This window comes from Neolamprologus multifasciatus, chromosome 17 (assembly GCF_963576455.1).
Source record: "Neolamprologus multifasciatus chromosome 17, fNeoMul1.2, whole genome shotgun sequence".
Taxonomy (NCBI): Eukaryota; Metazoa; Chordata; class Actinopteri; order Cichliformes; family Cichlidae; genus Neolamprologus; species Neolamprologus multifasciatus.
This window is the reverse complement of record NC_140455.1, coordinates 16350141-16363374: the sequence shown is the minus strand read 5'-3', so window position 1 is coordinate 16363374 and position 13234 is coordinate 16350141. Positions and strand designations below refer to the sequence as shown.

Below are 13234 nucleotides of genomic sequence, written 5' to 3'. Positions count from 1 at the left end.
CCTGTTTGAAAATAAAATGCCCACAATTGAGTATTTCTCTGCAATTACAAACTCTGTGTATACAATCTTGGTATCAAAATTTCATCAGAGGTGTAAATATTGCAGCAGATATTACTGTGTCAAAGTTACTGAGACTGGAACAAGAAAATGTAAGTAGATTTTATCCTCACCTAATTTTTTTTTTATTTTGTAGCATATAACCATTTTAAAATGTGCCTCCGTTCATATTTCATTCCAGAAATTCAGTAACCGACATATAAACATCATCTGTGCAAAGATTTATGTTTCTAAAGTGAAACAGTGAAAAACTACAGCCCTATCAATACATAAATATCCAGACGTTGTACAAAAATGTCCAATTTTGGCACACATTGGACACTATGTTAGTTGAATTAAAGAGCAGAAATGATTTAATTTTATTAACAGGTCTAAAAATGCGTGTTTTTGAATATTTTTTTAACCACACATTTGCATGGCAATGGTGCTTTTCTGCCGTGGGCATGGAGCGTTTAATTGGTTTCTGGCCCTTTAAACTCTGATGGGGCTGTAACTTTGGTTTCTTTTGGCCAATTTGTATGATTGACACCTCTTTGTAATCGTTTGAGCCAATAGGATCACAGTAACAATGCCACACTCACGTCACTTCAACCACTCAGAAGTTACAAGGCCAAACCCCACATGGTCCCAAATTTACTGCATGTGGCGTCTGTCTAGTCACGTGTCTGTAGGTGGATCTAAAATGGAGGTTGTTGACGGAAAATGGCTCTGATGTGGCTAGTTAGCCGTGGAAACTGCTGATAAACATGAGGCTACCGGCTACTGGTGAAAATAACGAAGGAAATCGGGACGGTAAGCCAATTTCAGTCTCAGCGCATTTGCGGCGCTATGCGTTTTTGTGGTCTTCTTTTGCGGCTCATTCAGTGAATTTTGGTCAGAGTGTGGTGAAACTTGGTGTTTGGAATCAGTGATAGCTCTGGAAGATAACCAGCCTTTCTTTAGCCAGTTACATGAAGTCTGAAGAATTTCTGGTTCGGTTTTGTTTGTTTAGCGGACTTTTCGCATTTACATAGCTGCTCTTTTAATCATGGCTTGTTTTAGTTGTGTTTGGTGGTTGTAGAAATGGTTTATATGAGAGTTTAGCTGAGATTCAGAGGTTTCTGTGGATATCACACGTCAGGACTTATATTTCTGACCCCATGTTATAACCAATTAAACGTGATCTCGTTCCTTTTGCCCCCGGTACCTGGGGCCCATCAGGTAAAATAACTGTAAATGTTCTTAAGAATTTTTCTTTTCTTCTTAATGACTTTTGCAAAGTCCAAGTAGATACTGTAAGCTCATTAGGAACTTAAGACCCTTCAGAAGAACCTTTGTAACCTTCTGGAATATCCTTAAAGTTAGTAGGACCCCCTGCAATCTTCATAGTCATGTCTTCTGGGTGATTTTATTTCTTTATGGAGATCAAATATGATTATAAGTAAACAAAGAGATGTAAATGTTGGATGTAACCGTATGACTGTAAAAAAACAGCAGTGCTGTCTAACATACCTGTTGGTTAGTGGTCGCTCCCTGATCTGGATGGTGCTCAGCTCCTGGAGACCGCCCTGCAGACCCACAGACATGTTGGAGTTTGGGACGTTGAAGGTCTTCCTCTTCCTGCGGCCACAGCAGGAGCTCAGGCCATGAGTTGAAGAGGATGAGATGGAGGAAGAGCAAGAAACCTGCTTCAGCAGCGTAACATCCTTGCAGCTCGCCTCATACGTCTTCTCATCTACAAACTCGTGATTCTGAGAAAAAGCAAAGCTGCAGTTTTACAGGATGGCAGGTAAAGGGTTAAAACTTGACCATGGACATAGAGAATCTGCTATGAACTAGATGGATGTCCAAATTCAAACAGTAAACAATCAAACTGAATATTTTTTGTTTACCGCTGAAAAATTGGGAAAAAAATTAATCTCCAGGTAAGGTAAATGATAGTCATTCTCATTAATTAAAAATATAATGATTTTCTTCAATTCAGGCTCTTTGAAGTTTTAGAAGTTTCATTGAGAATTTTTTAAGTGTTAAATCTATAAAATCTGGGAAAACATGTAAAGGAGTAAACTGTTAATCAGTTGGTCAAATAAAGTGAAAGTGTGTGTGTGTGTGTGTGTGTGTGTGTCCTCACCGTGGTCTTTTCCAGGCAGTTCAAGAGATGATGATGATGCACCTCGAAGTTAGGGTTGGCCTTACACACCAGCGCCTGTCCTGCTTCTTTGGATGCCTTCAAGACATAAACACAAAACACATGACCTCAGCCACCCCATCATTTACAGAGACACACCTGAGCAAGGCTAATATTTCCACCAAAATCTGCCAAACCTCAGCATTTACTATTTTAGCCACAATTCCTTCCTGTTCTCAAGTTAGTGTGAAAATTATGGATCGCTCACTAGATCAAACCAAGGCCACCAACAGCAGCCGTTCAGCAGCTTTTGTTTTACTTCTGTGGTTTGACTCCAGCCTCATTTAACCCAAGAGAGCCTCCAGAGCTTGTATAACTCTGGAGTTCAGACTGAATGTGACCCAGGTGGACAGAAGAGTAACCAATCACGTGGAGCTCAGAAGCTCAGCTGCTGCCAAAGGAAGAGTCCAACATTTTAGATAGATTGTTTGAGTGTTTAGGGCTCCATGTACGACTGGTGTCATTTTCCTTATGGGTTCTAGAGTTCTGCCTTAACACCTTCAAGGAAGAGGTGCTTTGTTTCCTTTAAGAACTTTACCTGTTTTTACCTGCTTTTAGGATCCTCAAAAAGGTAAGTTAAAGATACGGCATCCAACTATGCATGATAAACTTGGAGCAATGCCCACAAATTACTTCCTTCAGGTATTTTGATTTTCAGGACTAAACAAAGTCCTTATTCCTGGAGATGCCATGCATGCCACAGATAGTCGTAAAGGGAGTGATGTCTTGGTATTTTAAAGAAAATATTCCTGTCTGAAGTTGTGACCCCCATTCTTGTAGATCCCAAAAGAAACCAATAACCCAAGGAGTCATAAACCTGCCTCTCAGGGAACCTACCAAAAATCTTAGAGGACAAAACCCATTCGACTCCTGTGGACTCTAAATGCTACAAAGCATTATCAGGGCAAGGCATTAACAAAACTCCTGAAACTCACTTTGTGACCTTAAAGAACTTCATGATTTTCACTCTTAGTTAATAAGTCATTAAGACCCTCCCTGGGGCAAAATCATGAGCCCCTATGCTGGGCAGAAGAAACACAGCTTTTGAAATATTAACAAGACTTCATTCCAAAGTTTTGCTTTACATTGACTCTGCCCAGTTGCATGCGGATTGGCTGGGCGATTGACATGCAGCTCAGCCCAATTTCATTCCTCCAAAAGTCAATGAAGTCCAACACTATTACTGATGATGTCATGAATAGCACAGCCCAATCATCTCATAACAGCAGAGCTGCATGGTAGGGCTCAAGTCAAAGGAACAAAACAAAAGAGGAAGAAGACAGAGCAGAGAGTAGGAGAGACACTGAGAGGTGGAGGTGTAGAGAACTTCCTGTTGGTCAGGTAAGGCACCCCCACACAGCAGAGGACCAGATCATGCACATGTGAGTTAGTTAGTGACTGACGGGTATTTTGTTTTTCAGACTGTGAGCAAAGGTAAGAAGGATGTGAAAAGACAGAACACTACAGACAGGCTACAGACAGACAGTGATAGAAACAGGATGAAGACGAATTCATCATGGACACTTCAGCATCAACACTTCAGTCAGTTAAACACATGAGCAAAGACCAGATGAGGACCAGCTAACACAGGCTAAATTCACACGAAAACACTTTCATTTAAAAAAGAAGAGCAAACTCTGTCCAGACACTGGATCAGAAATGATCTCCAAACATCCGGTCTAAAGCCAAAGATCATATTACCTTTAGTGTATTTAGTGCTGATATGAGACTGTTTTACAGAGAAAGTCCAGACTTTGCAGGGTAAATGTAGGGTAAGTAACAAGGCTGCTTTCTGCTTATGTTGAGGAAGTTTGGAGTTTTGAGGAATTAGAAGGGCATAGCGTGTTCCCCTCCCACCACTGCCAATGGCCTAGAGCCCTCTTATATTCCAACAGCAGGGATAGAACCAGTGAGATGTAACTCAGCAGAGTTACTTATGTACTTCACTGAAGTACAGTTTTAATGTCCTTGGACTGGTCCAAGTATTTCTATGTTAAGTTTTTATGTAATTTATATGTAAAGATCGTACTTTCTGCTCCAAACCATTTCATTCTACCACTTAGATTCTTATCTTTATTTTTTAATTCTACTGATTTGTGGTGCTGTATAAAACCCCACAAAGCCCCTGAAAATGATGCTCCTGTCATCCGAATTTGCCTTGTAATTTGGCCTCATTGATCACAAAAATAAACCAAAGAAATGTAGGTTTTTGCTCTGCAAAGAGTCACGGTGTATCTGCCTATGTTACTCCGCTTTAGATTCTAGACCCTCCCGAGTCTTGTGGACATGTGTGGATATCAGGATGTAGCCATAGTCAGTCAGGTCTTCTACCATATCTGTGCTGAGCTGTGAACTTAGAGACGAATCACTTTAACAGCGAAGAAGAAAGGGTCCATCAGAGTTTGCTGTTTGCTGGAACCACCTGAACCTTCAGCGCTCTTGTTTGGCAGGTAAAGAGAAACTAATGTAAAAGGCTGGAGTTTTGAAATGAGAGCACAGCTTTATCATTACATTGATCCAAAAACATGTCACTGCTGAAGCACACACACACACACACACACACACACACACACACACACACAGATGAAAGCACAATGAAAGCAGCCCTCAGCATGCTCCTCACAGCTGGATATGAGACAGAAAAGATGAGAGAAACCAAGAGAACAAACATCAGCACCACCGGGCCAACACTGCACGTCCACGGTTACCACCTCCTCAGAGTCAATAATCAGCCGGCTGCGTTTGTACTGCAAATAAACGTTAGCGCCTCCACTCTTCACTGCTCGAATTCTAGCAAGCCTGGTTTTCTGTTTGTGAACACACATAGGTTTGTGAGCGATCAACTGTAAGTGGGACCACAAACACAGGCTCAACACCATGGTCACTAAAACAAATTTGCAGGAGGATTAGATGTGAACATGAAAACAGAAGCTGCAAAGATTCAGATCCCATTTGCTGCCTTCATCTGCTCATGTTTATCTCAGCCTTTGACGTCCATGAAAAGTGAGCCTGATAATCCAACAAAACACCCAGAACCAAACTAACAAGGTAACTAATGTGAGCAAATCATATCTTCTGCATTCAGTAAGTCACTTCAGTGAAGAAAATATCAAAATATCAAAGATGTCAATATCTGGACACAAGCTGTCCTTTTTAATAACTTCTGCTTGTAGACTAATCTTAAATCATGCAAACAAAGTGTTGGCTTGTGTGACGAGCAGCTGATGAAGCAGTGCACATAAACAGCAAAAAATGAAAAAGGCGTGTGGCAAGCTTCAACGTAAGTTATAAAAATAGCACCCCTACTGGCTAAATGCAAGATAACATCTGATCAAAGGTTTATTACTGATTACTTGACTCTTGGCCTGGTTTGTCCATGTTTACATTGTAATGTAATCCTGATTAATGTCAGTCAGTCTCAGGAACTATTACACAGAAACTGCAAGCCAGACACCAACACTAAATTAGGTTTGTGGGTTTGGGGAAGTATAATCATATCAATTTATCCAGATAACATGATTTTCAGATTGACAGCGGTCCCCAACATTTATTGTGCCACGGAGCGGTTTAATGTCAGACAATACTTTCACGGACCGACCTTTAAGGTGTCGCGGATAAGAACAACAAAATAAAATGAAAAAGCCAAGACAAAAACTGTGGTATTTTGTAAATATCATAATAAACGCAAATTCACTGTGTAATTGTGTAACTTTATTAGCAGTGTCCTCCTGAAATGCGACAACAACATTGAGATTAATATCCTCCTCTCTGCCCCTTAATGCTCTCTGGTAGCTATGGTAACTCTTAAATATTTCTTTCAAAAATAAGACACAACTACAAAGCGGGAAAAGGTGCAGGGAAACTGAGTTATAGATAAAACCCTGAAAACCATCAATTTCACGGGGGTGGGGACCGCTGTTCTAATGTATTGGAGAAAAACACCACCAGAGGGCAATATGACCGGTGAGCAGCCAGCTCAGCTCAGTGAGCTGTGTGAACCTTTAAAAATTTGGATAAACACTTTGAGCATCACCTCCATTTAGATGACACATCTGTGCAGCAACAAGTGTCTTTAAATCCTTCAAGAATCTGTGGAAGAACGTCAGGGTGTCTGCAGCCACTCATTTCCTAATCAATCAAAATCTATCCAAACTTTGTGTAAATGTCAAATTTGAACTGCATCCTCACAGCTGACACTGATGTGGTCAGCAGGATCTTCATGATCTCTGACAGATTATCCCAACATATATTGAGCCAATGGTGTTTTATTTACTGGTTAAAGGTAAGTGACCACAAGTGGTGTGAATATGTAGGTGTAAAATGAGCTTTCCCAAAGTTTCTTCAGGTTCAGTTTGAAGCATCAACTCTAATTTGCACAGACAATAAGTTCATGTATGTGATGCTGATGGTTTCTGCAGACAGAAGCTGAGTGACTGATGATGTGCATGAAAGAACATAAAAGCTTTGCTCAGTAGATGATGCGTTGTATGAATCTGACAATATTTATTCTTCAGAGATCTTCTGCAGGCTTCAGGCTGCAGACAGAAACATGATTCAGCTGCTTCTCTGTAACTTTCCAACATGGTGTTTCTCTCTGACTCCCAGCGGGGTAAACAAAGGTCTCCAGCACAACCAGAAAACTCATTTGTTGATGCTGGGAGGAAGTAAAGCCTGGACAGCTTCCTGCTCTCCGTGTCTTCCTCTCTTTTCTCCTGTGGGTTGTGCAGAAACTCAGATTTCTAAATTAGGACAAACTGCTGTCACCACACTGATGTGTGAGTGACCTTCTGCAGCAGCCGGCCCTCTTACTTCAGAAGCGCCCTGCTTCCTCTCAGAGATACTCTGGATTTCTCTCTGAACACTCACAGCTGTAAACACACCCACATCCACAGTTGCTCTCTGTAAACACCTCTGCAAATATGCAATGAATATGTTCACCACACGGTGGCAGCGTCTTACCAGAAAGGTTCAGTGTAATGACCAGCATTACATTCTGGTCTGTAGATCTGAAATGACTGCAGTTTCTGTGTTAGTTTTTAAAGCTGCAGTCTGAGCGCTTTCAGCTGCTAAAATTAATCAGGTATGTATTCCAGGAACATCATGTCTGTACAGATGTTCATCTAACACTAATATAACAATAATGTTAGCGTGCCTCAGGGCAGGCTGGAGGCTTCCAGAGTCTTGTGGTTCAGTGTGGGATTACATGAGTGCTGCCCGCACTGATTAATGAACATAACGTCATAACTATTTCTTCACATTCTGTTAATTTCTGTTAAAGTTTTAAACTCATTAGAAACAAAACGTTCTTCATAAAAACACTGAAGTCCTGCATCTAAATCCCAGGTCACTGCTGTCCTCCCATTACACTCTGAAGACAGTTTGTGTCAGTGGATGGATGAATGGATAATATATGGAGTCCTCACCTTTTGCGCTCTTCTCTTCTCGGCTCGCTGGCTCTGGTGGTAGATTCGGCTGAAGTTGGACACGATGACGGGGACCGGCAGGGCGATGACCAACACGCCACTCAAAGAGCAGATGGAACCAAAGATCTTCCCCATAATGGTCTTTGGTACCATGTCACCATATCTAAGAGAGCAGAGAGTCAGAGGTCAGCCCGGCTGTGAGGTCAGCAGCAGTTTGTGTAAACTGAGATTTGCCATTTTCAGAGGGTCTAAACAACAGCAGGTATATCTGGGTTTTTGTTCTTTCGCACAGCAACGTGGAGCATCATGGATTCTTCAGATTTCGCCCACTCAGAAAAACCTGAAGACAAATAAATCTGAATACATCAAAGATCCCACAGAAACACTATGAAGCTTATTCCTGTAAAGGTGTAAATGCTAAAAGAAGAACTTCAGTGTGTTTATGATGAAGAAACCAAAGTTAACCTGACTGTAAATGAAAGACTGGGACACAGTATGTACACTGTGTTTTGAGTCATTTATACTGGAGGAGACAATCATGAGCTATGCTGAGCATAAGCTACAGTGAAATGAGTGCACCTCTGTTGATGTATTTCAGCCTCTGATAGGCCATTTTCCCAAACATCTCTGTGATATCATACAAAAGGAAAAGCATGCTGGGTCTCTTTTCTTTGCACGCAGTAAAGAAGCGAACATGATGGTAGATGGTGTTAAGATCTTTTGTCTTCATGCAGTGCAACAATTATTTCACAAAATGTTTGCATTACTGTGATTCAAGTGAGAATAAAATGTTGCCTGATATGTGCTGTTACAACACTGAGCATAAAGAGCAGACAGAACAGTCTGTGACTGTGAAGTTGGAGCATTTCTGATGTGGACCCACTTTATAAACTAGTTTGAATCCTTTGGTTCTGACTCCAGGTGGTGTAGCAGTGAACTGCTAGCTCTGTCCCCTTACAGTAAGAAGGTCCAGGGTTGAATCCAGCTGAGAGGACTGAGAGGTAGTGATAAAGAAAGAAGACCCTGATCCAAAACTGACACCTTCAAGCTTGACTGAAATTTGAAGCTGCCCACCTGAACAAACCAACCACAAGTTTGATGATCAGAAAGTCGGAGATTGAGCTGTTTGACTGCAATGGTAAGAGCTAGGTTTGGAGGACTAAAGGTGAAGCTCTCATACAGACGGAATCAGTAATCCAGTGTGATCATCGAGCTGTGGTTAAACATCTGTTTTCCTGTAAGCTGAACACCACACTCAACAGTTTCCTCTTCATTTATGATCAGTCAGTTTGGTGTGACAGATACTCAATAACTAAACTAAATGCAGCTTTTTCAAAGACTCTGCAGAAAATGGAGCTGATGCAGCGTTTTACCTTCAGTTTCATGAATGAAACTGCAGTTCAGTCAGCGTCCACGTGGAGGCGCTAAAGCTCTGCCTTACCACCACCACACGTCAACACATTCATCAAAACTTTAAAACACCAGTGTTGGGACTAACGTGTTATTAAGTAACGCGTTACAGTAACTACGTTATTATTGTGGTAACGAGCACGGTAACTAGTTATTATGCCAAAATCAGGAACGCGTTAGTCGTTACTGGGATTTAGATAGGGTCGTTACTCGTTACTTCGTGTGGTGGCTATCGCGGAGCTTCCACAGATTCTGTAACATTAGGAAGTGTTGGAGGCAGCAGGTGGATGAGGGAAAGGGGACGCAGAAGGAAAAGAGACCCGAGGCGGCCGCCGGTCCAAGTGTGAACTGAACTTCAGGTAAGAAGTTATGACCTGCAGGCTGTCTGGGTCAGATATAAACCAAGTTTAGGTGGAGTTTATTTTCGTTATTCTGACTTTTTCCGTACTGCGTACTAGCTAGCATGACGGAGTTTCTATACAGCTGGGTGGGTGCTATGAAGTTAATGATGTTGAACTTTATTTTGTTCATAAGTTATTAGAGTTGCCAACCGTCCCTTCTGGTATTCAGAGAAAATATTACGCGTTTCTTATTGAGGTGAAAAGGAACAGTTTGTCCCGGACTTCAGCTACAATGAAAAAGACACAAAGCTGGAGTTATTCTGTGTCTTTGCTGCACAGCTGCCTCTTCTTCTTTCATTCTCCCCCCTCCCTCTCCCGTTTCTACTTCAATAATGAAAACTGATCAATGATCAGCTGATCGGCTTTTCTCTCTTGTTTGTTTATCGCCCACTTTGCGGCAGAAAGAGGAAACCAGCCAATGCCGCGTTAAACAACAGCAGCACGTTTAAGCTCGATCAGCTGTTGTTAGAATTTATTTAATATTAATTTCTAGTATCAGCTGATGTTTGATGGAACCACAGCTGCAAAAAAGCTGCTGGTCATGATATCAGTTTGGTTATCTGGTGAGAGGGAAACATGAAGATGAAACCAGGAGATGTCCTTACTGAATCATCAGAGCTGAACAGGTGATGGAGAAACAGGTTTACCTTTTAGGTGACATGAATGAGTTGAAGGGAAGTTATAAACTGTTTCTGAGAGACAGATAACCCCAGGATCCTATTTTAGGTAGCTGACAGCTGGTAACTGTGCAGGTGCGGATCTAGCAAAGTTTTGCCAGGGGGGGCAGGTAGGGCATTAACAAGGAGACGGGGGCACAAAGAAATACTTTTCTTTCTTATTCTCATTTAAAATGTCTAGCTTTTAAAAAATAATTATCTGAATCTTACAACAAAGGATTGATAGATTGATGCATATACCATCAAAACAGTGAACATCACTGTCACAACAGCGTTTGTTTTCATTCAAAGGCTTTATGATTTTTCCTATAATCGTGGGCTGGTCTCTAGTCAAAGTGCCCGGGCCGATTTTTTGTCCCAGTCCAGCCCTGTATGCAGCTCATCTGCAGTCTGGTGTTACCTACATCTTCCTATTCAGAAGGCAGAATTTCCGAGTTCTGAGTACAATCGAAAGCACCACGACTGCAGTTATCATGTTGGATGTAAAAGGCGCACATGACGCTGTGACGTAGGCTAGAATCATGGCAGCAGTCAATGACGGTCCAGGCGTGGGATTTCTCTCGTGGAAATATGCACATTATCTTTTCCTTTCTATTGGTAGGTGGCACAGTGCACTTGTGGCAAGTAAGCAAGCTAGAAGACTGGCAAAGTTGTGGAAGCAACACATTAACAAGAGAATTCTGAGTAAAACCAAAGTTACTTTCCCTAGTAACTAGTTACTTTGAAAGTAACGAGTAACTTGAAGTAACTGAGTTACTTTTGATAGAAGTAACTAGTAATGTAACTAAGTTACTATTTTAAAGTAACTTACCCAACACTGTAAAACACCCAAATAATTCTGCCCCACTTTCCAACAGTAAGACAGCAGCGGCATTCCCAGCATGCTCAGTGCTCAGACGCTAGGACAGAGGAGAGTGTCTCCATCAGGCTAAAGTCACGAGCTTTATTCACCCTGAGGCTCAAAAACACTCAGTAACTGCTCGGTTTCTAATTACTGATTTTTCAAAGGAGATGTTTAGTTTCTATTATCATTGCTTTCAGTAATAAATCGGTCGCTCTGATTAAGTTTACACCAACAGAAATCTCAAAATGTAAGACATAAAACAAATATTTTCACATGTGGAAATTATATTTTTGTCTAGCTCAAACTGATCTGTAGACAACAATCAAAGGAAGATGGCACGGCTTTTGTATAATCATCTACAGTAGCGATAAAAACAACATAATAAAAACTAAAAACTACTGGGACCACATCAGAGGAGGCAGAGAAATCTGGGTCTCTGGGTCTGACTTTAAACAGGATTAGTTTATCATTTCCATATTGTTGTATATTCGGTGCTGCATTTTGAGCTACAGTGCACTAGTTGCCAATTGCAGTGCTCTGATTGGTCAGATCTGTTTATTTGCATGTGAAAAATCTGAAAAGTTCAGCTTGGTTCAGAAAAAAAAAATACCCCAAAGTGTGAGTGGCTGGATGTGGAATCCTAAAATATTTCAAACTAATACCTGGTCTGTAACGACCTTCATAAAAAACTCATTTGAAGTGTGACGTGTAGAAAACATTAATCAGACTAACAAATACTCAGACTTCAAAATATCAACATGAAGATATAAACCAAGCAGTTCAGATATTGACAACTGGTGTGTCAGCTGCTGACTAAATGTCAGCAGCTAAACGCAGCACTGATTAATATCACCCTCATGAACATGATCCACATCAAGCGGTTCAGGTTCCATTCTTCGGGTTCCAAGAGGAAGTCACTTCTGTAAACTTCTGTCCTCTTTGTCTTCCTGTCGAGTTTCATGTTTCGCTCAAGGTGAAGTTTGAGTCAGTGACGGATCGCCTCGTCTCATCCTGCAAACCTTCAAAGCTCGAGCCACCGCGTCTCACAGGCAGCCAATAGGAGGCTGCGACCTTGTCTCAGTGTGTTTCACCCAATTAGAAACACACTCAGAGTACAGGTGTGTGTGTGTGTGTGGCTGTGTATGGTTGTGTCAGTCATGTGACTACGTCCTTCATCAAGGAGGGTGTGTGTGTTGACTCTGCTGTGTATTCACCTCTTTATAGCAAACACACACACACAAACTTGTGTGTTCGATCACATATGGGCGTTAGTAGGTGTTCCACCAGTAATGACTTTGACCTCAGTGGAGTAACTGACATCAGCTGAGGATAATAAGACACAGCACCCACCTTTGGTTCACTGGTTCATTGCAGCACAAATGGGTTTTTTTACACAAATAGGAATATTGCACTTTTTTTTAAACCAAATTTTTTAAAACAACAGGAACAAAGACAAAATGTTTAAGCACTGACGGTCTCTGAGTGTTATATTAACGATTATTATTATGGTAGAAAACCACATAAACATGGAACCTACTGAAATACTTTAAATCAAACTTTCTTGCTGATGCACACATGAACCTGCAAGATGTCTGAAGGTTTTGACTGTTGAGCGTTTTTAATGTGATGTCACTGCCTCAGCTTTGAGGTACTGTGTGGATGACCATGTTTCCTCTGATGGCCGAACTCCCCGCGTGCTCGAGATGCTTTCAGATGCACACTGAGGTCACAAGTATGAACAGTGCAAAATCTCAGAGTCTGGGTGGTTGGAGATCCTTACGGCTAAGCTGAAAGAAAAGTGAGAGTTGAGCAGGATTTGTAGGCTGAACACCAACATTCATCCTGTCATTCGTCATTAATATTTTAATTTGAAGGAAACGCCCTCAGCTCAACTTTAGTAGAGAGGTAAATTCAAGAAAGTCAGGCAATAAAATATCTGCTCTATCAAACTCCTTCTGCACCAACAGCAAAGTCTTTGAGAGCTTTCCCAAACTCACTCTCTTCTTCTGCGGTTTTACTTTGCTGATCTCTCAGTAACCCAGAGCTCTGAGGATCTCCTCTGCTCCTTCAGAGTAAAAGCACCATAATCTCTTCAGACAGTGTGAGAGCTGAGCACTGACGCTCAGAGCTGAGGGTTTGATAATGATCCTGATGAAACGGCTTCAGTGATGAATAAAGATGATGGCCTTAATGATGGAGCATGCTCAGTGAGGAGAGTCAGTTTGATGCACTTACACTTTAATGATTCAACACAA

At 41.4% G+C, this 13234-nt stretch overlaps 1 protein-coding gene across 2 annotated transcripts in view; it reads right to left on the bottom strand.

Annotated features, from left to right (window-relative positions):
- LOC146499185 (A-type voltage-gated potassium channel KCND2-like) overlaps nucleotides 1–13234 on the bottom strand; it is a 99003-nt gene that overhangs the window by 2586 nt on the left and 83183 nt on the right. The window contains exons 2-5 of one of the 2 annotated variants that reach the window (XM_085137255.1): nucleotides 7648–7810; nucleotides 4933–5031; nucleotides 2168–2263; nucleotides 1549–1787 (exon numbers count right to left, since the gene is read on the bottom strand). In XM_085137255.1, the coding sequence (XP_084993381.1) occupies nucleotides 1549–1787; nucleotides 2168–2263; nucleotides 4933–5031; nucleotides 7648–7810 (597 nt within the window). The remainder of the gene's footprint in view (nucleotides 1–1548; nucleotides 1788–2167; nucleotides 2264–4932; nucleotides 5032–7647; nucleotides 7811–13234) is intronic. The other variant, XM_085137254.1, reaches the window with a different exon arrangement.